At 39.3% G+C, this 25,353-nt stretch overlaps 1 protein-coding gene across 1 annotated transcript in view; it reads left to right on the top strand.

Annotated features, from left to right (window-relative positions):
* Positions 1 to 12,177: 12,177 nt before the first annotated feature.
* Positions 12,178 to 25,353, top strand: part of LOC133657044 (neuroendocrine convertase 2-like) — a 75,410-nt gene continuing 62,234 nt past the window's right edge. Inside the window, exons 1-2 of the mRNA XM_062057928.1 lie at positions 12,178 to 12,535; positions 20,492 to 20,596. Of these exons, the coding sequence (XP_061913912.1) occupies positions 12,329 to 12,535; positions 20,492 to 20,596 (312 nt within the window). The 5' untranslated portion in view covers positions 12,178 to 12,328. The remainder of the gene's footprint in view (positions 12,536 to 20,491; positions 20,597 to 25,353) is intronic.

A 25,353-nucleotide genomic window follows, 5' to 3' on the forward strand; every position in this document is an offset into this window, starting at 1 on the left:
AACTGTACAAAAACGAGCCACGGAGCTAGCCTAAAACAGTAGCATGTTTACATAAAAATCCCAACACTTAGCATGTGTGCTAACAATAGCAAGGTAACAGTCGGCATGTTTCATATACCAAGTTATATGACTCAAAGGTGGATGGCTGCAGAAATAGAAAACAAAAAGGTAAAATTAGATGGAAAAAGTTAGCATGCTTAAGTTAGCTTGCTAGCATGCTATCGTTTGCATGAGAACAGTTAACAAGTTTCACATACAAAGTTATATGACTCGTGATTAAACGGTTGCAAAACTCGCTCAAAAAGTTAGCATGCTAACATTAGCATGCTAGCAGTTAACAAGTGTCCCATACCAAGTTATATGACTCTAAGGTAAACGGTTGTAAAATTGGCCCCTTTTTACATGGTAACACGAAATGTTCCCAATTTAGAGTACCCCTATTGGCGCGAACGAGACCTTTCGGACGGTATAACATATGTGGGGGTTCGTTGGCCGGTTCGTCACGTATTAAGCGTAAGAGAAACGTGCGGAACTATAATAAAAGTTGAAGTATGAGCAACTGGAAAATTCCCGCGGAAATTTTGATGGGCCCGCTACCTGTGCCCCGGACCTCTGGCTTCTTATTAGATGGTGCCGAGTGTCGGAATCTGTGAGTTTTAGGTGTAGCTGTACAAAAATGAGCCACGGAGCTAGCCTAAAATAGTAGCATGTTTACATAAAAATGCTAACACTTAGCATTTCTGCTAATGATAGTATGTTAAGAGTCGGCATGTTTCATATACCAAGCCATATGACTGCGGAAATAGAAGAAAACAAAAACTAAAATTAAATGGAAAAAGTTAGCATGCTTAAGTTAGCTTGCTAGCATGCTATCGTTTGCATGCAAACAGTTAACACGTGTCACATACCAAGTTATATGACTCTGGGTTAAACGGTTGCAAAACTCGCTCAAAATGTTAGCATGCTAATGTTAGCATGCTAGCGAGCTAACAGTTAGCTTGTGTCACATGCCAAGTTATATGACTCTAAGGTGTATAAAAGACAAATAATACAATTAGCTAAAAGAAGTTACCACTTTAGTGATAGCATGCTAACATTAGCATGTTAGCAGTCAACAAGTGTCCCATACCAAGTTATATGACTCTAAAATAAACGGTTGTAAAATTGGCCAATTTTTTTTTTTTTTGGTGTATTCGTAAATAGCGTTGCCATGGTAGAGGAAAAAAAGAATACAAATAGCTAAAAAAAAGTTAGCACTTTAATGATAGCATGCTAACATTAGCATGCTAGCCGTTAATAAGTGTCAAATACTAAGGTATACTGTTGTAAAATGTGTGAAAAGCGTTGCCATGGTAACACGAAATGTTCCCAATTCAGAGTACCCCCATTGGCGCGAACGAGACCTTTCCGACGGTATAACATATGTGGGGGCTCGTTGGCCGGTTCGTCACGTATTAAGCGTAAGAGAAACGTGTATGGGCAGTAATAATATGGGCTGCTTGCGTTGCAGCAGGCCCATAATTACAACTTTACAATGTTTATATTTATAATTACACCTTGCACGTCTCTCACTCGCCGGTTGTTATTCACCGCCGCTCATTTGCATGCTTTTTCATTCCACCCCCACGCGGTGCGCCTTCGCCAAGTGACTCACCTTGAAATAAGTAACGCACAGAGGGAATTAATCCTCTTGATTATGCATGATTTGAGTCGTGCGTCTTTGTTGTTCCTCTCCCAATTAACCTGCGTTTACGTGCGCGACAGGTTCTGGGCGACAAAGCAGGTGGCGGCTGTTTCGCGGGTGACGACGGTAAACCTTGAGAAGGGACCGCAGATGTTAAATTAGTGCAAAACCCAAAACCGGTGTGAAGTTGTCACGTTGTGTAAATGGTAAATAAAAACAGAATACAATGATTTGCTAATCTTTTTCAACTTGTATTCAATTGAATAGACTGCAAAGACAAAATATTTAACGTTCGAACTGGAAAACTTTGTTATTTTTTTGCAAATATTAGATCATTCGGAATTTGATGCCTGCTACATGTTTCGAAAAAGCTGGCACAAGTGGCAAAAAAGACTGAGACAGTTGAGGAATGCTATATCAAACATTCATTTGGAACATCCCACAGGCGAACAGGCTAATTGGGAACGGGTGGGTGCCATGATTGGGTATAAAAGAAGCTTCCATGAAATGCTCAGTCATTCACAAACAAGGACGGGGCGAGGGTCACCACTTTGTCAACAAATGCGTGAGCAAATTGTCCGACAGTTTAAGAACAACATTTCTCAACCAGCTATTGCAAGGAATTTAGGGATTTCACCATCTACGCGCCGTAATATCATCGAAGGGTTCAGACAATCTGGAGAAATCACTGCACGGCCGAAAACCAACATTGAATGCCCGTGACTTTCGATCCCTCAGGCGGTACTGCATCGAAAAGCGACATCAGTGTGTAAAGGATATCACCACATGGGCTCAGGAATTCTTCAGAAAACCACTGTCAGTAACTACAGTTGGTCGCTACATCTGTAAGTGCAAGTTAAAACTCGACCACGCAAATTTATCAACAACACCCAGAAACGCCGCTGGCTTCGCTGGGCCTGAGCTCATCTAAGATGGACTGATGCAAAGTGGAAAAGTGTTCTGTGGTCTGACGAGTCCACATTTCAAATTGTTTTTTGGAAACTGGACGTCGTGTCCTCCGGACCAAAGAGGAAAAGAACCATCCGGATTGTCATAGGCTCAAAGTTGAAAAGCCAGCATGTGTGATGGTATGGGGGTGTATTAGTGGCCAAGGCATGGGTAACTTACACATCTGTGAAGGCACCATTAATGCTGAAAGGTACATACAGGTTTTGGAGTAACATATGATGCCATCCAAGCAACGTTATCACGGACGCCCCTGCTTATTTCAGCAAGACAATGCCAAACCACGTGTTACAACAGCGTGGCTTTGTAGTAAAAGAGTGCGGGTACTAGACTGGCCTGCCTGTAGTCCAGACCTGTCTCCCATTGAAAATGTGTGGCGCATTATGAAGCCTAAAATAGCAGAAGGGAGACCCCCGGACTGTTGAACAACTTAAGCTGTACATCAAGCAAGAATGGGATAGAATTCCACCTGAAAATCTTCAAAAATGTGTCTCCTCAGTTCCCAAACCTTTACTGAGTGTTGTTAAAAGGAAAGGCCATGTAACACAGTGGTAAAAATGCCCCTGTGACAACTTTTTTGAAAAGGATTTGCACATCATTGTATTCTGTTTTTATTTGCCATTTACACAACGTGCCAACTTCACCGGTTTTGGGTTTTGTACTTCCAACCCTATCTCTAAATGTATTTAGATTTACCAGGGATGTGTCAAAACGTTAAACGGGATTTTCCATGTCTGTACCTACATTGTGGATCAGATAGGATAGGATAGGATAGGATAGGATAGGATAGGACTTTATTGTCATTGCACAAGTACAACAAAACTATGTTTTCAGCACAAACCCGTTCAAGATTAGACAAACTAAAAAACAGTGTACAGGGTTACAGAACAGGAACGCTGATGGGTCGCAACGAGGCGCCCCGTAAAAGGTGGGAAAAAGGTAAAACGCTGGGGAGGAAGATGAGTAAAAAAATACAATCTCGACTGGGTTCCTAAGGGGGCCTAGTCTGGAGTGGGAAAAAACCTCCATGCCGTGCACACATAAACACGTTACATTTACCGTATTTCCTTGAATTGGCGCCGGGAATATGGTATTCGCATGCCTCGAATTACAGCCGGATCAAACTCGTTTCGCAAAATAATTAGCGCATGCTTGACACTTCCGCCGGGTCAAATATGAGTCATTAAATGACTCCCGCCTCCTGGTGGTAGAGGGCGCTGGTGATCGTTCTTGCGACTGCTGGTACTGCAGAAGACCCGTGCAGCAGAAGAAGACAACCGACAGCAAGAATGCGCAGCCATTGTTTGCTTGGACTTTTACCATGGAGGATTACATATCTAAAATAAAACAGTTTTCTAAATTGGACTTTCAATCGAAGCAGGAGGTAATACTTAAAAGGAAGATCTCCATCGAGACAGAGAGACTTTTAAAACTGAAGAAAGATAAGGAAGACTTCTATATCGATGCTTTTCTTCAAAAGGAGCTGGCATGGACTCATTTATACCTAAAAGTAAGACAATAATAACGTTTTTTTAATTAAATGTGCTTTTCATGATAAGGTAAGCGCCGGAGTGAGAAGTGGTTTTAAAATAATTGGCGCATGCTTGGCCATCCCGCAGGCTTCTGGTAAGCGCAGGAGTGACAGGAGGTTTTAAATTAATTAGCGCCCCTGCGGCTATTCAAGGAAATACGGTAATCACGATAACTCGCAACAGAGGGGGGGGTTGGAACCCTGGAGGTCGACTGCTGCTATGAAGCGCTGCCAGCCGTCCATCACCCCGAAGGGAAATCAAGCGGTGGTGAAGGGTATGAGGGGGTATGTGTGTGTATATGCCCATTAATGCAGATTAAAATGACAGATTCTGACCTTGCATACACACAATACATTTTGTTCAATTCAGATAACATCCGACAGCACCTATCTAACATGTTAGTAGTTAATTAATCCCATATGATGGTAATAGTAATTAACCTCATATGACCAATTTTAATCCGATCTCGATTTAACTTGATTTGCCAAATTGTCTTCTAATTGGATGAAATCGAATGAGGTTTAACATCAATATAAAACAAAGCAAACATGTTCAACAATAATAATTGTTCTTGCTGATTTGAAATGGTGCAATCTGGATCAGATTAAAATCAATTTTAAGGGAATTGATTTCTCCTTCAATCTGCATACACATAGAAAAATGGATCAGATCCAGATTGAATCTGAATAAAGAACAGCTTTTGACTCGACGTGCACTCTTTCCTGAAATTTGTGTCGTCTGTTTGTGCAAAATGGCCTTTGCCTTTCACCCAAATGTCCAATAAAAAGGACATTTGGTGTGACACTGCATACATAGTGAGGACTGTTATGATCGCACCTGCCTCGCCGCGTTGTGATCGGACTCACTGAGTGGTGGTTAGCAGGGGGGAAAAAAAAGACCGGACCCCCTGCTGAGGAGGACATCAAAACATCACAGTGGTGGACTTGTGGAAGTCAACGCTGTGAGCTGTTCGGACCTGAATTAGCTGTTTTTGTTCAGCGCAGGAGAGAACAGTTTCCGCCTCCATGAGGTAAACAACACATAATAGGGCGGCATAGCATTTACGTCAGTCAATCAATACTCTCCCGTGTGCAGACACTCAATTGTAAGATCCAAGGCGAGATACGCCATGACAGTTAAATTACACAAGCTCAAAATGAAGTCTGCTCTGTGATTTATCTATATATATATATATATATATATATATCTATATATATCTATATCTATATATATATATATATATATATATATATATATATATATATATATATATATATATATATATATATATATATATATATATATATATATATATATATATATATATATATATATATATATATATATATATATATATAGATATAGATAGATATATATATATATATATATATATATATATATATATATAGATATATATATATATATATAGATATTGAAATATATATATATTTCTCAGTCCATGACAGTTAATAATGTTCTCCAGGTGTCATACTGACTTCACATCTTTTTTTTTCTTCTTTTTTCTCATCATCTTTGAGATTGACTTCACCCGGCAGGCAGCAAATTACTTGTGATTCACCTCGAAAGCAGCAGCCTTTGCGGTGTTCCCTCATAGTATGCATGATTTAGAACAGAGGTCTTCAACAGGGGGTCTGCGGAGTTACTGCAGACCCCCATATTTAGGTGTTACTTCTTTAGTTTCGTGGTCGTATTACAAAATAGCTAGTATTCTTCCTTCTTTCTCTCTCATAGTAATGTGTGTCGGCCTTCTAGCAGTGGAATGCAGAGAGTAGAGATAACTCAGGAAGTAGTCTAAAGTCTAAACAATGAGGGTGGGAGCGAGGGACAGAGGGAAGAACACAGGACTTCCGGGGTTTTGGGAGATCAATCTAGACTGGGCTAGGAAACGCTTCTGTACTGGATTTGGTCTCACGTTTGTCTTCAAAGCTTTGAGAATAAACCACAAAATACCAACTACTGCCTGGTGATCAATTTGAACTCCAGCTTATTTGCCATTAAAAGAACTTGGAAGTGGACAGCAGCTTAAAATCCCTGGGAGGAAGAGCTGTCTATGCAACAATATATATATATATATATATATATATATATATATATATATATATATATATATATATATATATATATATATATATATATATATATATATATATATATATATATATATATATATATATATCTTGAAGCTCATCGAGAGAATGCCAAGAGTGTGCAAAGCAGTCATCAGAGCAAAGGGTGGCTATTTTGAAGAAACTAGTATACAAAAAAACATTTTCAGTTATTCCACCTTTTTTTGTGAAGTACATAACTCCACATGTGTTCATTCATAGTTTTGATGCCTTCAGTGACAATCTACAATGTAAATAGTCATGAAAATAAAGAAAACGCATTGAATTAGAAGGTGTGTTCAAACCTTTGGCCTGTACTGTATATGTACAGTATATGTTTATGTGTGTGTGTGTGTTTATATATATATATATACACACATATATTATTATTATTATTTTTGAAGGAAAAGCACTGTACTTTTCAATGAAGATAACTTTAAACTAGTCTTAACTTTAAAGAAATACACTCTATACATTGCTAATGTGGTAAATTACTATTCTAGCTGCAAATGTCTGGTTTTTGGTGCAATATCTACATAGGTGTATAGAGGCCCATTTCCAGAAACTATCACTCCAGTGTTCTAATGGTACAATGTGTTTGCTCATTGGCTCAGAAGGCTAATTGATGATTAGAGAACCCTTGTGCAATCATGTTCACACATCTGAAAACAGTTTAGCTCGTTACAGAAGCTACAAAACTGACCTTCCTTTGAGCAGATTGAGTTTCTGGAGCATCACATTGGTGGGGTCAATTAAACGCTCAAAATGGCCAGAAAAAGAGAACTTTCATCTGAAACTCGACAGTCTATTCTTGTTCTTAGAAATGAAGGCTATTCCACAAAATGTTTTGGGTGACCCCAAACTTTTGAATGGTAGTATATATATATATATATATATATATATATATATATATATATATATATATATATATATATATATATATATATATATATATATATGCATTACTATGCATTATTATACATATAATATATATATATATATATATATATATATATATATATATATATATATATATATATATATTTATTTGCAAAAGTGTATCCCAATCTGTGTTCTGTAATCAGATCTGCGTGAAAATAACGACAAAAAGCAACAATGTAACAAAAATATGAATACAAATGTTTCGTAAATTTTTCATTACAACAAATCCAAACACAGACACAGAGATCACGACACGTTTTTACGCAGACACACAAATATAAACACAGACACACAAATTACAACACGGATTTGATCATACACAGTTCGGGAATATGCGTATGCCAGTGTTTTTGCTCCAATAATACTTAGTCTGTAGCTAGTTTATGTGTCTGGATTGGGAATTTTTTAAATAATTTTGTAACACCCTCCGCCACAGAAGCAACAAGTTAACAAGGTACCTTTATTACAATTTTGTGCAACATACGTACTTGTAAGCACTGTCGGCGGTCCATGCTCCGTTATCCACCAGTTTGGAAAATGATCCAAATTCAAAATCTTCAGCACGTGTTTTTCCAAAGTGAAACACAGCGGAGTTGCTCGTCTGGTCCGAGCAAAATAAATAATCCCTTGACTGCAGAGTGGCAGTCGTGTGGGAGGAAACCTCCGGAGAGGCTGCGAACGGTGATTAGTAAACAACAGCATCCACTTATGGAAAACACGTTCTTCTTCTTTTCAGCAGATCCATGCACATTGTGGAATATTACCCAAGCACTGTGGTAGATGTGCATGGTTTATACACACATAGACATATATAAACATAAACAAAGCCTTTTCTTCAATTGAATGTACTGATTTGTCAGAAGGAAGACAGGAAGAGTGAACAATGATAAAACACCTTTTGTGCGGGCTGCTGCTCACATTCAAATGACCAATTACACTCTATTGGGACTGTTTCTACATTCTAGAAGGTCACGCGGCTGTGACTGGACGTCAGTCCCTAAAAAAAGAGCAGAGGTTATGAGGAACTCGAGAAAAGAAAAAAAAAGAGCATATGCAGTAGGACTAAAATATGCAATACTGCAGCATCTCCCATTACCAGGAATGTGAGGACTAAGCATAAAACCACAGGCCATGAAAGTAATGATGTCTAATCGTGCTGGTTTTAATAACTGTATCTTGCAAGATATAAAACACTACTGGGGGAAAATGGCTTTTGTTAGTTAATCCTTGTGTTTTTCTAAATGTTTAATACAAAAGTGCATTTACTCAGTTTACACTGAAAAAAGTGTTTCGTTGATATCGATCTCACTTCCAAAAATCAACTGCGGTGTTATTAAAGTGCCAATGATTGTCACACACACACTAGTTGTGGTGAAATTAACCTCTGTATTTGACCCATCACCCTTGATCACCCCCTGGGATGTGAGGGGAGCAGTGGGCAGCAGCGGTGGCCACGCCCGGGAATCATTTTTGGTGATTTAACCCCCAATTCCAACCCTTGATGCTGAGTGCCAAGCAGGGAGGTAATGGGTCCCATTTTTATAGTCTTTGGTATGACTCGGCCGGGGTTTGAACTCACAACCTACAAGATCTCAGGGCGGGCACACGTGACTTTTAGCTGCTGGCATTACACTGCAGGCTCTTCTCACTCTTTCCTGTCTCTCCTTCTCACAGAGACATAAAACGAGCGCACCTTCTTACACGCGTCTAAATTAAGTCTTTGTTACTTAGAATATGTTCCCCATGCTAAAGTGTTACCAAAAACATATAACTTTGTCTTGAATTTGAAAAAAATTTAATTCTATTTTTCACTAAAGAAGGGTTCGGTGATTGCGCATATGAAACTGGTGGGGTTCGGTACCTCCAACAAGGTTAAAGGCCTACTGAAAGCCACTACTAGCGACCACGCAGTCTGATAGTTTATATATCAATGATGAAATCTTAACATTGCAACACATGCCAATACGGCCGGGTTAACTTATAAAGTGACATTTTAAAATTCCCGCTAAACTTCCGGTTGAAAACGTCTTTGTATGATGAGGTATGCGAGTGACGTCACTAGTTAAACGAAAGTATTGGTACACCTTTGAATCCAATACAAAAAAGCTCTGTTTTCATCGCAAAATTCCACAGTATTCTGGACATCTGTGTTGGTGAATCTTTTGCAATTTGTTTAATGAACAATGAAGACTGCAAAGAAGAAAGCTGTAGGCGGGATCGGTGTATTAGCAACACAACCAGGAGGACTTTGACCTGGATAGCAGACGCGCTAGCCGACGCTAGCCGCCGACCGCACGGATGATCGGGTGAAGTCCTTCGTCGCGCCGTCGATTGCTGGAACACAGGTGAGCACGGGTGTTGATGAGCAGATGAGGGCTGGCTGGCGTAGGTGGAGCGCTAATGTTTTTATCATAGCTCTGTGAGGTCCCGTTGCTAAGTTAGCTTCAATGGCGTCGTTAGCAACAGCATTGTTAATCTTCGCCAGACTGGAAAGCATTAACCGTGTATTTACATGTCCACGGTTTAATAGTATTGTTGATTTTCTGTCTATCCTTCCAGTCAGGGGTTTATTTCTTTTGTTTCTATCTGCATTTGAGCCCGATGCTATCACGTTAGCTCCGTAGCTAAAGTGTTTCGCCAATGTATTGTCGTGGAGATAAAAGTCACTTTAAATGTCCATTTCGCCTTCTCGACTCTCATTTTCAAGAGGATATAGTATCCGAGGTGGTTTAAAATACAAATCCGTGATCCACAATAGAAAAAGGAGAGAGTGTGGAATCCAATGAGCCAGCTTGTACCTAAGTTACGGTCAGAGCGAAAAAATACATCTCTTGAACTGCATTCTAGTCCGTCACTCTAACGTTCCTCATCCACAAATCTTTCATCCTCGCTCAAATTAATGGGGTAATCGTCACTTTCTCGCTCCTAATATCTCTCGCTCCATTGTAAACAATGGGGAATTGTGAGCAGCACTACCACTTGTGACGTCACGCTACTTCCGGTACAGGCAAGGCTTTTTTTTATCAGCGAGCAAAAGTTGCGAACTTTATCGTCGATGTTCTCTACTAAATCCTTTCAGCAAAAATATGGTAATATCGCGAAATGATCAAGTATGACACATAGAATGGATCTGCTATCCCCGTTTAAATTTTAAAAAATCATTTCAGTAGGCCTACTGAAATGAAATGTTTTTATTTATTGCCATATTTTTGCTGAAAGGATTTAGTATAGAACAACGACGATAAAGATCGCAACTTTTGGTATCTGATAAAAACAACCCTTGCCCCTACCGGAATTAGCGTGACGTCACAAGACAAAGGATTCCTCACAATTCCGCTTTGTTTACAATGGAGCGAGAGACATTCGGACCGAGAAAGCGACGATTACCCCATTAATTTGAGCGAAGATGAAAGATTTGTGGATGAAGAACTTTAGAGTGAAGGACTAGAGTGTAGTGCGGGGTGTATCTTTTTTCGCTCGGACCGTAACTTAGGTACAAGCTGGCTCATTGGATTCCACACTGTCCTTTTTCTATTGTGGATCACGGATTTGTATTTTAAACCACCTGGGATACTATATCCTCTTGAAAATGAGAGTCGAGAACGCGAAATGGACATTCAGTGCCTTTTATCTCCACGACAATACATCGGCGAAATGCTTTAGCTACGAGCTAACGTGATAGCATCGTGCTTTAACTGCATATAGAAACAAAAGAAATAAACCCCTGACTGGAAGGATAGATAGAAAATCAACAATACTATTAAACCGTGGACATGTAAATACACGGTTAATGCTTTCCAGGCTGGCGAAGGTTAACAATGCTGTGCTAACGACGCCATTGAAGCTAACTTAGCAACCGGACCGCACAGAGCTATGCTAAAAACATTAGCTCTCCACCTACGCCAGCCAGCCCTCATCTGCTCATCAACACCCGTGCTCACCTGCGTTCCAGCGATCGGCAGAAGGACGAAGGACTTTACCCGATGCGTTTGGCGGCCCGGAGACGTAGGAAGTCAAGGTGAGGTCGGCGGCTAGCGCGGCTAGCGCTCCAACAAAGTCCTCCTGGTTGTGTTGCTGTAGTCCGCTGCTAATACACCGATCCCACCTACAACTGTCTTCTTTGCAGCCTTCATTGTTCATTAAACAAATTGCAAAAGATGTCCAGAATACTGTGGAATTATGAAATGAAAACAGAGCTTTTTGTATAGGATTCTACGGGGTACCATAACTTCCGTTACTCTGACTTCGTCACGCGCATACGTCATCATACCGCGACGTTTTAGCCGGATATTCCCCGGGAAATTTTAAATGTCACTTTATAAGTTAACCCGGCCGTATTGGCATGTGTTGCAATGTTAAGATTTCATCATTGATATATAAACTATCAGACTGGGGATAGGTTGATTGGCAACACTAAATTGGCCCTAGTGTGTGAATGTGAGTGTGAGTGTTGTCTGTCTATCTGTGTTGGCCCTGCGATGAGGTGGCGACTTGTCCAGGGTGTACCCCGCCTTCCGCCCGATTGTAGCTGAGATAGGCTCCAGCGCCCCCCGCGACCCCAAAAGGGAATAAGCGGTAGAAAATGGATGGATGGATGGACTGGCGTGGTCGCTAGTAGTGGCTTTCAGTAGGCCTTTAAGGACCACTGCCTCGTACTGTTGTGAAGGAGCTGTCCAAGGTCCTGAAAAGTGCAGGAATAACTGGACACACCCGCCTGAGCTCATTGGACCACGGCACGTCACGCACACCCTCGCAAAATGAAATACAGACGTGGAGGAGGTAAGAAGGCGGAGCCAAGGATGCACGCGTTTGCCCCACGCAACCCACACACACACAACGAGACCCCCACCCGACCCGCAGCAGGAGAGGAAACACCAATTTCCAGGGGTCTCATCCAGGAGATGCGCGCGCAAAACCGGTGATTCCTCCCTCCTCCTCCTTATTATCCTCCTCCTCCTCATCCTCATCCTCATCCTCATCTCTCACCGGGAGCGTCCACACGCCAAGAACGACGGCAGGCAGGGAGAGACGCGGTGGAGGGCAAAGGAAGGCATTGGCAATTATCAACCCTGGTCACGATGCGTGGATCTCCCCGCCACGGGACGCGCGCAGGGTGGACGCCGCCGCTGCTGCTGCTGCTGCTGCTGCCCACGATGCTGCTGGCGTCGCAGGCTGCGGAGAGGCAGCGGTCCACGGAGCACGTCGTGGTCCAGCTAAGCGAGGAGGCGCCGGAGGAGGAGGCGCGCCAACTTGCAGCCCAGTACGGCTACCAGAGTGCACGCAAGGTAAGTTGCCGGTAACCGACTGCTGTCACGCGTGGTGTCTTTGGCGGGCTCTTTTGGCTTTTTCTTTTGATTTCATTGCACTTTCTGCAGCCGGTGGTGACGTCACGTCCACCCCATGGCAGGGTTGGAGCGGGATGCTGTAGGAGGAAGCCACAAAAGCATCCCCGCTCAGTCTCTCTCTCTAACAACAGAAATAAACAAACAGAAAATACATGCAACCATTTTTTATTTACATGACAATAAATTATTTCATACAGCCTATCTTTTTGTTTTATACCCCTTAACCCCCCCTTTCTATATCTTTCATGAGGAGCTGAACCTGCATTTTTTTTAAATTATCTATCTATCTATCTATCTATCTATCTATCTATCTATCTATCTATCTATCTATCTATCTATCTATCTATCTATCTATCTATCTATCTATCTATCTATCTATCTATCTATCTATCTATCTATCTATCTATCTATCTATCTATCTATCTATCTATCTATCTATCTATCTATCTATCTATTTCAAACTATATATTTTTTGGTAGTGTAATTAAAAATGTACAGTACCATCTATGTGTCAATAAAAAAACAATAGACCACACACAAAGCATAGGTTACTGTAAATTACAAAAAAAATGTTTTCACAATTTGCAAAATAAAATGACCTGTATGTATTTTTTGTAGTATGTTTCTATATTTTAATAAATGCGCAGTACTATCTGTGTGTCTATAAAAACACATACATGATCTTAAATTTTTATATAATTTTTTTTATACCCCCTTTAACCCCCCTCTATTGATTTTCTATATCTCTCATGAGGAGCTGAGCCTGCATTTTTTTAATCTATCTATCTATCTATCTATCTATCTATCTATCTATCTATCTATCTATCTATCTATCTATCTATCTATCTATCTATCTATCTATCTATCTATCTATCTATCTATCTATCTATCTATCTATCTATCTATCTATCTATCTATCTATCTATCTATCTATCTATCTATCTATCTATCTATCTATCTATCTCACCTTTTCTTTCAATTTTTTTGGTAGTGTTTTTTTAATATTTTCATCAAATTTTGCATGTTTAAAAATGTACAGTACCATCTATGTGTCAATAACAAAAATAGACCACATACAAAGTATAGGTTACTGTAAATTACTCAATTTTTTTGGGACAATTTGCAAAAGAAAATGCCCTGTATGTATTTCTTGTAGTATTTTTCTATATTTTAATAAATGCACAGTACTATCTGTGTGTCTATAAAAAAAACACATACATGATCTTAAAGGCCTACTGAAATGAAATGTTTTTATTTAAACGGGGATAGCAGATCCATTCTATGTGTCATATACTTGATCATTTCGCGATATTGCCATATTTTCGCTGAAAGGATTTAGTAGAGAACATCGACGATAAAGTTGCAACTTTTGGTCGCTGATAAAAAAAGCCTTGCCTGTACCGGAAGTAGCGTGACGTCACAGGTTGAAAGGCTCCTCACATTTCCCCATTGTTTACAATGGAGCGAGAGCGATTCGGACTGAGAAAGCGACGATTACCCCATTAATTTGAGCGAGGATGAAAGATTTGTGGATGAAGAACGTGAGAGTGAAGGACTAGAGTGCAGTGCAGGACGTATCTTTTTTTGCTCTGACCGTAACTTAGGTACAAGCTGGCTCATTGGATTCCACACTTTCTCCTTTTTCTATTGTGGATCACGGATTTGTATTTTAAACCACCTCGGATACTATATCCTCTTGAAAATGAGAGTCGAGAACGCGAAATGGACATTCACAGTGACTTTTATCTCCACGACAATACATCGGCGAAGCACTTTAGCTACGGAGCTAACGTGATAGCATCGGGCTTAAAAGCCTACTGAAATGAATTTTTTTTATTTAAACGGGCCTAGCAGATCTATTCTATGTGTCATACTTGATCATTTCGCGATATTGCCATATTTTTGCTGAAAGGATTTAGTAGAGAACAACGATGATAAAGATCGCAACTTTTGGTATCCGACAAAAAAAAAGCCTTGCCCCTACCGGAAGTAGCGTGACGTAGTCAGTTAAACATTTCCGCAAAGTTCCCTATTGTTTACAGTGATGGCGGCCAGAAGTGAGAGAGATTCGGACCGAGAAAGCGACGATTTCCCCATTAATTTGAGCGAGGATGAAAGATTTGTGGATGAGGAAAGTGCAAGTGAAGGACTAGGGGGGAGTGGAAGCGATTCAGATAGGGAAGATGCTGTGAGAGGCGGGTGGGACCTGATATTCAGCTGGGAATGACTAAAACAATAAATAAACACAAGACATATATATACTCTATTAGCCACAACACAACCAGGCTCATATTTAATATGCCACAAATTAATCCCGCATAACAAACACCTAGGTGTTTGTTATGCTAGCTCCTAGCTCCTAGCTCCCGTCCATATAACCCGCCAATACAATTCAAACAGCTGCACAACACACACAATCACTCAGCCCAAAGGACCGTTCACCTAACCCAAGGTTCATAAAGCTTATATATTTACCCAAAGTTACGTACGTGACACACACGTACGGGCAAGCGATCAAATGTTTGGAAGCGCAGCTGCGTACTCACGGTACCTGATATTCACCTGGGAATGACTACAACAGTAAATAAACACAAGACATATATATACTCTATTAGCCACAACACAACCAGGCTTATATTTAATATGCCACAAATTAATCCCGCATAACAAACACCTGCGTGTTTGTTATGCTAGCTCCTAGCTCCTAGCTCCCGTCCATATAACCCGCCAATACAATTCAAACACCTGATCAACACACACAATCACTCAGCCCAAAGGACCGTTCACCTAACCCAAGGTTCATAAAGCTTATATATTTACCCAAAGTTACGTACGTGACACACACGTACGGGCAAGCGATCAAATGTTTGGAAGCGCAGCTGCGTACTCACGGTACCTGATATTCACCTGGGAATGACTACAACAGTAAATAAACACAAGACATATATATACTCTATTAGCCACAACACAACCAGGCTTATATTTAATATGCCACAAATTAATCCTGCATAACAAACACCTACGTGTTTGTTATGCTAGCTCCTAGCTCCTAGCTCCTAGCTCCTAGCTCCCGTCCATATAACCCGCCAATACAATTCAAACACCTGCACAACACACACAATCACTCAGCCCAAAGGACCGTTCACCTAACCCAAGGTACCCAAAGTTACGTACGTGACACGCACGTACGGGCAAGCGATCAAATGTTTGGAAGCGCAGCTGCGTACTCACGGTACCACGTCTGTGTATCCAAATCAAAGTAATCCTGGTAAGAGTCTGTGTTGTCCCAGTTCTCTACAGGCGTCTGTGTATCGAAGTCAAAGTCCTCCTGGTAAGAGTCTCTGTTGTCCGAGTTCTTCCATCTTGACTGCATCTTTCGGGAATGTAAACAATGAAACACCGGCTGTGTTGTGTCGCTGACTTCCCTCGCAAAATACTCCGCTTCGCACCGACAACTTTCTTCTTTGCTTGCTCAGCTTCTTTCTCCATAATGCAATGAACAAATTGCAACAGATTCACCAACACAGATGTCCAGAATACTGTGGAATAATGAGATGAAAACAGAGCTATTTTGTATTGGCTTCAATGGTGTCTGAATACTTCCGTTTCAACGATTGACGTCACGCGCATACGTCATCATACATAGACGTTTTCAAGCGGAAGTTTAGCGGGAAATTTAAAATGTCACTTTATAAGTTAACCCGGCCGTATTGGCATGTGTTGCAATGTTAAGATTTCATCATTGATATATAAACTATCAGACTGCGTGGTCGCTAGTAGTGGCTTTCAGTAGGCCTTTAAATTTTTATATAGTACAAAAAAAAAAAAGATTTACAATTAGGAAAAAATGCACTGTATTTATTTTTGTAGTAATTTCCTAAATTTTAATACAATTGTGTATGTTTAAAACATGCCTGGTACTAGCTATAAGTCTATAAAAACACATGTATGAGTTTAAATGACTAAATTGCAAGAAAATATTAACAATTGGTAAAGAAAATGCACTGCATGTATTTTTATACTATTTTTCTATACTTTAATAACATTGAGTATATTTAAAAAAAAAAGCAAAGTACTATTTATGAGTCTATAAAAACACATACATGATCTTAAATTACTATATATTACAAAAAAAGATTTACAGTTAGGAAAAAAAATGCACTGTACCTATTTTTGTAGTACTTTTCTATATTTTAATAAAATTGTTTATATTTAAAAAATGCACAGTACTATCTATGAGTCTAAAAAAACATATCCATGGGTTTAAATGAGTAAATTACAACAAATTATTGACAATTGGTAAAAAAAAATGCACTTGATGTATTTTTATAGTATTTTTCTATATTTTAATAAAATTGTGTATATTTAAAAAATGCACAAAAACACACAAAGAGCTTACATTACTGTAAATTACAAAAAAGTGATTGACTATTGGTAAAAAAAAATGCCTTGTACGCATTTTTGGTAATATTTTTATGTATTTTAATCTAATTTTGTATATTTGTGTGTATTTAAAAATGCACAGTACTCTCAGTATGTCTAAAACAAAACCACATAGAGAGCTTAGGTTACTGTATTTTACAAAAACACATTGACGATCGGTAGAAAAAAAACACGCGCCGTCTCTATTTTTGAATATTTTAATTACATTTTGCACAGCTAAAAATGTACAGTATTATATATGCCTCTATAAAAAAAGATCATATTATGTGAATCCATTTTTTTGAAACTAAAACTTACGCAAAAAAATTGCATGTATTTTTAAAAAATATTTTAATAATTGTTTGTACATTTAAAAAAATTACAATTATCTCTATGTGTCTATAAAATACACATACAGGTAATATCACAAAAAATACATATTTTTAATCCTTTTTTTTGGTATTTAATTTAGTATATTTTTTAAAATGACTTCAGTAAAACTTCAAAAAATAGTATTATAAAAATATATTTTTCATCCCTCCCACACAAACACACTCCTCCATCCCTGCATGACATTTCTTCCCGCCTGACCACACGGCATGAAATACTCCGCTAAGACGTGCAAAAATACTAACAAGGCTTTTATTGCGGCTGCCTAAAACCATGATTGCCACCCTTTCTTTGACCGTGTGAGGGCCTGCCAAAATAGATTGGTTGAGGAGAGTGGGGGTGGGGGGTGAGTGGGTGTTGTTGTGCAGGCAGTGAGGCGTGTGAGCTTCCTCCGACTCCCGGCGCCGGATCATTTCTCTCCATCGGGGCAAAAAAAGAACGTGTCAATCTGCACTTTATTATTGTCATATTTGCTATGCAGCATTTTTTTTCTTCTGATTGCCGGTTCATTTTCTTGTACAGTAGAACACCCCCCACCCCCTCTTCTCCTCCCTCGCTCCCTCCCGCCTCATCGGTTATGTAATCGGCGGCTATATTTGCCCGGGTGGGATATGCACCATTAAACAATGGCGGCAGTGTTTGAACTCCCTTCCATTGTGGCTTAATTAACAAGTGGACGTCAACACGAGAGTCCATGTGCAATTTCTGTTCCCCAACCCTCGTTGTCGTTGCCGAATAACATTCATGGCGAGGGTTGACCTGCCACCCGGGCTGTTCTCAAGCGTAAGGGGGGTGTTTAATCCAAGCACGGAGCCTCGAGGGGGGGGGGGGGGGGGGGGGGGGGGGAAAGGCGATGCATCTCATTTCCAGGCTCTCCAGATGCATTAGGCTCGATTCCAGCACGGGGCCTTAAAATAGAAAAAAAGGACCCCCACCTTTTTATGACAGCCTGGAAATCAGTGCCCTTGTCCCGTGCCCTTCCTCCATCTTTGACGATGACAAGCCGATCGGTGCACACGTTCAACCCGTTCTCATATCCAGCACCTTAACCCTTGTGTGATGTTCATATTGTTGTTACTCAGCCAGGCCTGGCCCTAACCAATCTGGCGCCCTAGGCAAGATTTTAGGTGGCGCCCCCCCGCCCCCCCACATCGGCAGTGAAGTGTATATACTCACAAGAAACCGAATAGCTTTGTCTTTGACCTTTTTTTTTACTTAAAGAAAGCAAATTAACATATTATATGAGAATGTTATGTTATGATTATCTTTAACCGAATCACAGCAGTGCTCCAATTAAAAAACAGCATTCCCTCTCATGTGATATTGCTTAATTAACATTAATGATGTGCACTTTAACAACTAGGCTTACAACTATACCTAATATATAAAGGGGTGGAAAAGTGACTATTACCTGCAGGGCAAACATTAGCTAACCAGAAGGCAATAACAATGTCAACAAAAAACACCGGCTTAAAAGATGTAATACAAATGTCCCTGAGGAATGTAAGGTGGGAGTACTGTAATTACCTAACGTTACATTATTATTTTCAATAACAATTTAGCCCCCTACACAATATTAACCCGACGTTAAAACAGAACTAGCTATTTATTGATTAGCAATTGCCGAATCATGTAACCTTAGCTTAATGCTAAAAAGCCAGGTTACTATCATATTCTGTAACAGACAAATAATTTCATGTAGGCTAACGTTACCTACCTGCTACCTCTGTCTTTTTCTCGTTTCTCCTCCTCTTCTTTTCTATTTTTTCTTCCCTGGGCACCTGACAGTTTTGGCCGTTTTGACATCTTGTGTTGATTTTTTGATGTGGTGACGTCCAAAAAGAGTCATGATACGGGAAGGGAGGGGGCGCACCGTGCGGGGGGATGGAGGGGGGCGTAATGTTGTAACAAATAATATTTCTATTAAATAGGCTTTACTTTGCATTTTAATTAACGTGGGATTATATTTTTGTATTTAGAAATAACAGTACCTACTTTTTTTTTTTTCTCCAACATTTGTGGCACTGGCGTGGCGCCCCCTGATGGACGGCGCCCTTAGCATTTGCCTATACGGCCTACGCCACGGGCCGGCCCTGTACTCAGCCAGCGTTTGTGGGTCTGATGGACCCGTTGCATTTTGTGGCTTTTGATGCCTCACAATCAAACACTTTTATGTTAAAATACTGAACAGATGTTTACCTTAGCCCAATAAACATCAGTTCAGTATTTTAACGTAAAAGTGTTTGATTGTGAGGCGTTAAAAGCCACGAAATGCAACGGGTCCATCAGACCCACAAACGCTGGCTGAGTAACAACAACATGAACGTTGCACGGAAAATTTCTCCGCCCGTTTCCGTATCCCACAGGGATTCTTTTTTTTGTTCCCACACAAGGTTGCAACATTGTTTGTCAACACTGTCTGCTCTCTTTTTCTCGCACATTTGACCCTCTGATTTTCCGTGTACCTACACTCTCTGTCCTCCTCCTGTCTAGGCCTGCAGTGTGTGTGTGTGTGTGTGTGTGTGTGTGTGTGTGTGTGTGTGGTACACATAACATCAATTTCCACACTTTTATTAGCCCAGGGTCCAGTGGACCCGGACATCTTATATGTAACTATTTACTGTTTTAATTGGTTTTACCCTTTAAAATCGTTTTTAATCATATATATTTTTATATTGTTTTTATATTGGTTTTATATTTATTTATTTTCTGTTGTTATTCAGTCATTGGTGGAGCTAAGGATAATATTTGAATATTGTTTTTAGTATTGTTTTTAATATTGTTTTTAATATTGTTGTGCAGCACTTTGGAAACATTTTTGTTGTTTTTTAATGTGCTATATAAATAAAGAATAGAAATAGAAAATAGAAATGTGTAGGGGGGGAGGGGGGGTGTATGGTGTGTGGTCATTAAATATGTATTCTGATATATGTTCTTCACAGAAAATGAGCCAAAGTCAGTGAGTCTCAGTTTGAAAAATGAATTCATTGTATCCATTTTTCTTTTAATAAAAAATGAAAAGGGGTCCCGCGGACCCGAACACCACACCACTCACTGTATGTTTTTTTTTCTTCCCTTGTGCAGGTCGCCTTTGGAAAGGGGCTCTACCACCTTTACCCCCAGGACTCCGCCAAGAGACGTAGCAAACGCAGCGCTCGCGGCAGACAGCGGCTCCAAAAAGACAGCCGGGTACGAGCTTTATTTTGCACAACGTGGCTCTCCGTTGGCCCGCGACCCCGAAATGGGACAAGCGGTAGTAAAACGGGTGGATAGATGGATGGGCTTTCCATTGGGAATGCGGTCAAGCGAGGTTTTATGAGATACAGTAGCGAGGGGATTGCACCTGGCAGCGTTCGTCGCGGTTTACCTGACACACGAAACGTACGCAAAGTAGAATGTGTTTTGTGGCAATTCCGACTTTGCTAGATAGAGTGGCGCTTTCCCTCATTTTCAGCAGACTGCATTGCAAAAAATGTTTAACCGCCTGTCTTCCTCTCACGCGAGATCCACCCAGGAATTGGGGCCATATGAATCCCTTCACTACTGTACAATGTAAGATTGAACCGGATTTCAAAGCATTTGATAGTATTTTATCGCAGCAAATTGCTGTGATAAAAATGTATTGTAATATGATTGTTACAAATGATGATGTCCTTATATTTTACAACAATTAATGTTATCGTAGTCCTCTGTACTATCACAACAAATGAATATAAATTCACTCTTGTACAGTAAGTGGTGGTATGTTGATAAACCCATAGATTAATTCACTGCAAAAAATGTTATTTTAATAACATTGTGTATATTTGAAACATGCACAGTACTATCTGTGAGTCTATAAAAACACATACATGATCTTAAATTACTATATATTACAAAAAGAAAATATTTACAACTAGGAAAAAAAATGCACTGTATCTATTTTTATAGTACTTCTCTATATTTTAATACAATTATTTATATTAAAAAAAATATGCATAGTACTATCTTTGAGTCTATACAAACACAAGTTTGGGTTTAAATTATGACTATAAGTTCACTCTTGTACAGTAAGTGGTGGCATGCTGATAAACCAATAGATTAATTCACTACAAAAAACATTTTTCATATATTTTAATAAAATTGTGTATATTTAAAACATGCACTGTACTAACTGTGAGTCTATAAAAACACATACATGATCTTAAATTACTTTATATTACAAAAAGAAAATATTTACAATTAGGAAAAAAAATGCACTGTATCTATTTTTGTAGTACTTCTCTATATTTTAATAAAATTGTTTATAGTTTTAAAAATGCATAGTACTATCTTTGAGTCTATAAAAACATGTATTGGTTTAAATTATGACTATAAATTCACCCTTGTACAGTAAATGGTGGTATGCTGATAAACTCATAGATTAATTCAGTACAAATGTTTTTTTTTCTATATTTTAATAAAATGGTGTATATTTAAAACATGCACAGTATTATCTACGAGTCTATAAAAACACATTCATGATCTTACAAAAAGAAAATATTTACAATTAGGAAAAAAATGCACTGTATCTATTTTTGTAGTACTTCTCTATATTTTAATAAAATTGTTTATATTAAAAAAAAATGCATAGTACTATCTTTGATTCTATAAAAACACATGTATGGGTTTAAATTATGACTATAAATGCACCATTGTAGAGTAAGTGGTGGTATGCTGATAAACCCATAGATTAATTCACTACAAAAAATATTTTTTCTATATTTTAATACAATTGTGTATATTTAAAACATGCACTGTACTATCAATGAGTCTATAAAAACACATACATGATCTTAAATTACTATATATTACAAAAAGAAAAGATTTACAATTAGGGAAAAAAAGCACTGTATCTATTTTTGTAGTACTTATCTATATTTGAATAAAATTGTTTATATTTAAAAGAAAATGCATAGTACTATCTTTGAGTCTATAGAAACACAAGTATGGGTTTAAATTATGACTATAAGTTCACTCTTGTACAGTAAGTGGTGGTATGCCTGATAAACCAATAGATTAATTCACTACAAAAAAACATTTTTCATCTATTTTAATACAATTGTGTATATTTGAAACATGCACTGTACTATCAATGAGTCTATAAAAACACATACATGATCTTAAATTACTATATATTACAAAAAGAAAAGATTTACAATTAGGGAAAAAAAGCACCGTATCTATTTTTGTAGTACTTATCTATATTTTAATAAAATTGTTTATATTTAAAAACAAATGCATTGTGCTATCTTTGAGTCTATAAAAACACATGTATGGGTTTAAATTATGACTATAAGTTCACTCTTGTACAGTAATTGGTGGTATGCTGATAAACCAATAGATTAATTCACTACAAAAAACATTTTTCCTATATTTTAATAAAATTGTGTGTATTTAAAACATGCACAGTACTATCTGTGAGTCTATACAAACACATACATGATCTTAAATTACTATATATTACAAAAAGAAAAGATTTACAATTAGGAAAAAAATTCACTGTATCTATTTTTCTCTGTATCTATAATTCTCACTTTTCTGTCTGCACACCGTGTCTGCTTGTAAGTACTCTGGGTGTGCACGCTGCCGAACATGCTCCACTGCTCATAAAACCAGCAATGTCACGACCGTTTTTGATTCATTAGTCAAATGCATTCATTCTTTAAAGCGATTAGTTTCCCACTAATTGCATCACTTTTTGGTCAAAATTTATTGTAAATTTTCCCCCCCAAGTTTGCTGTGAAACTTTATACTATTTAATAATTTTTTTATCCATTCATTGGATAAAAGCTCACCTCTGTGCATTCACGCACAGTATAAAACATTTGGTGGACAAAATGAGACAAAGAAGGAGTGGCATAAAACTTGTATTTCTGTGGGAAAAAATTGTACATGTAAACAAACCAAGGGGGCCGGGGGGGGGGGGGGGGGGGGGGGGGGGGCATAGCTCGGGTTGGTAGAGCAGCCGTGTCGGCAACTTGAGGGTTCCAGGTTCGATTCCCGCTTCCGCCATCCTAGTCCCTGTTGTTGTGTTGTCGGGCAAGACACTTTACCAACCTGAACCCTCCAGTGCCACCCACACTGGTTTAAATGTGACTTAGATATTGGGTTCATCCACACCAGACTCTGCCATACTAATAGAATGATTTTTTATCAAAATTTCTTGTCTTTCCCCCCCCACCCCCCAAGATTGCTGTGAAACAAACGTAATTCACACTAATTGAATTATTTTTTTATCCATTCATTGATAAACGCTCACCTCTGTGCATTCACAAACAGTATAAAACATTTGGTGGACAAAATGAGACAAAGAAGGAGTGGCATAAAACTTGTATTTCTGTGGGAAAAAATTGTACATGTAAACAAACTACGGTGACAGGGGGTGGGGGGCGGCATAGCTCGGGTTGGTAGAGCGGCCGTGCCGGCAACTTGAGGGTTCCAGGTTCGATTCCTGCTCCCGCCATCCTAGTCCCTGCCGTTGTGTTGTCGGGCAAGACACTTTACCCACCTGAATCCCCCAGTGCCACCCACACTGGTTTAAATGTGACTTAGATATTGGGTTCATCCACACCAATCTCTGCCATACTAATGAATGATTTTTTATCAAATTTCTTGTCATTCCCCCCCCAAGTTTGCTGTGAAACAAATGTAATTCATACTAATTGAATTATTTTTTTATCCATTCATTGGATAAAAGCTCACCTCTGTGAATTCACGCACAGTATAAAACATTTGGTGGACAAAATGAGACAAAGAAGGAGTGGCATAAAACTTGTATTTCTGTGGGAACAAATTGTACATGTAAACAAACTACGGTGACGGGGGGGCGGCATAGCTCGGGTTGGTAGAGCAGCCGTGCCGGCAACTTGAGGGTTCCGGGTTCGATTCCTGCTTCCGCCATCCTAGTCCCTGTTGTTGTGTTGTCGGGCAAGACACTTTACCCACCTGAACCCCCCAGTGCCACCCACACTGGTTTAAATGTGACTTAGATATTGGGTTCATCCACACCAAACTCTGCCATACTAATTGAATGATTTTTTTTATCCATTCATTGGATAAAAGCTCACCTCTGTGCATTCACGCACAGTATAAAACATTTCGGTGGACAAAATGAGACAAAGGAGTGGCATAAAACTTGTATTTCTGTGGGAAAAAATTGTACATGTAAACAAACTACGGTGACTGGGGGGGGGGGGGGCGTCATAGCTTGAGTTGGTGGAGCGGCCATGACTTGAGGGTTCCAGGTTCGATTCCCGCTTCCGCCATCCTAGTCCCTCCCGTTGTGTCGTCGGGCAAGACACTTTACCCACCTGATCCCCCCACACTGGTTTAAATGTAACTCAGATTTTGGGTTTCACTATGTAAAGCGCTTTGAGTTACTAGAGAAAAGCGCTATATAAATATAATTCACTTCCCTTCACTTTTAGGTGTTATTATGGCTACTATTAGGTACTTTTTTTTTGTCCATAGCGTTAACAACGGATACCAGGAAATCCTGCATTGCATCTTGCAGGAATAAAAACTATTTATTTTTTTCTGTTACAATCCCACTCAAGGTTTATTTATTTTTTCTGCAAAATGATGAGGTTTCGTCGCTTGTGGAGAAAAGTGCGCTAAAAGCCTCACACACACACACGGTGACTCACACAAACTGTTATGGCCGGCTGAACGCCACTTTCCAACTCATCAGCGCTGAATCACCCACTATTGGGTGCTTTTTAAAGAACACATCTAAAAAAAAATATGATATTTCTATGTTATGTTATCTTCCCCCCCCCCCCCCCCCGTACATTTCTAGTAGTTCCCGTGGAGCTCTATGATGAGATAAGTGGCGGTTAGCGAGCAGTGGGTGCACAAGTGACGCGGCGATGGCTTAATAGATGACATATTGTCTTATTTGCGCGCTCTCTTCGGAAAACATTGCG

Source organism: Entelurus aequoreus, linkage group LG09 (assembly GCF_033978785.1).
Source record: "Entelurus aequoreus isolate RoL-2023_Sb linkage group LG09, RoL_Eaeq_v1.1, whole genome shotgun sequence".
NCBI classification, from domain to species: domain Eukaryota; kingdom Metazoa; phylum Chordata; class Actinopteri; order Syngnathiformes; family Syngnathidae; genus Entelurus; species Entelurus aequoreus.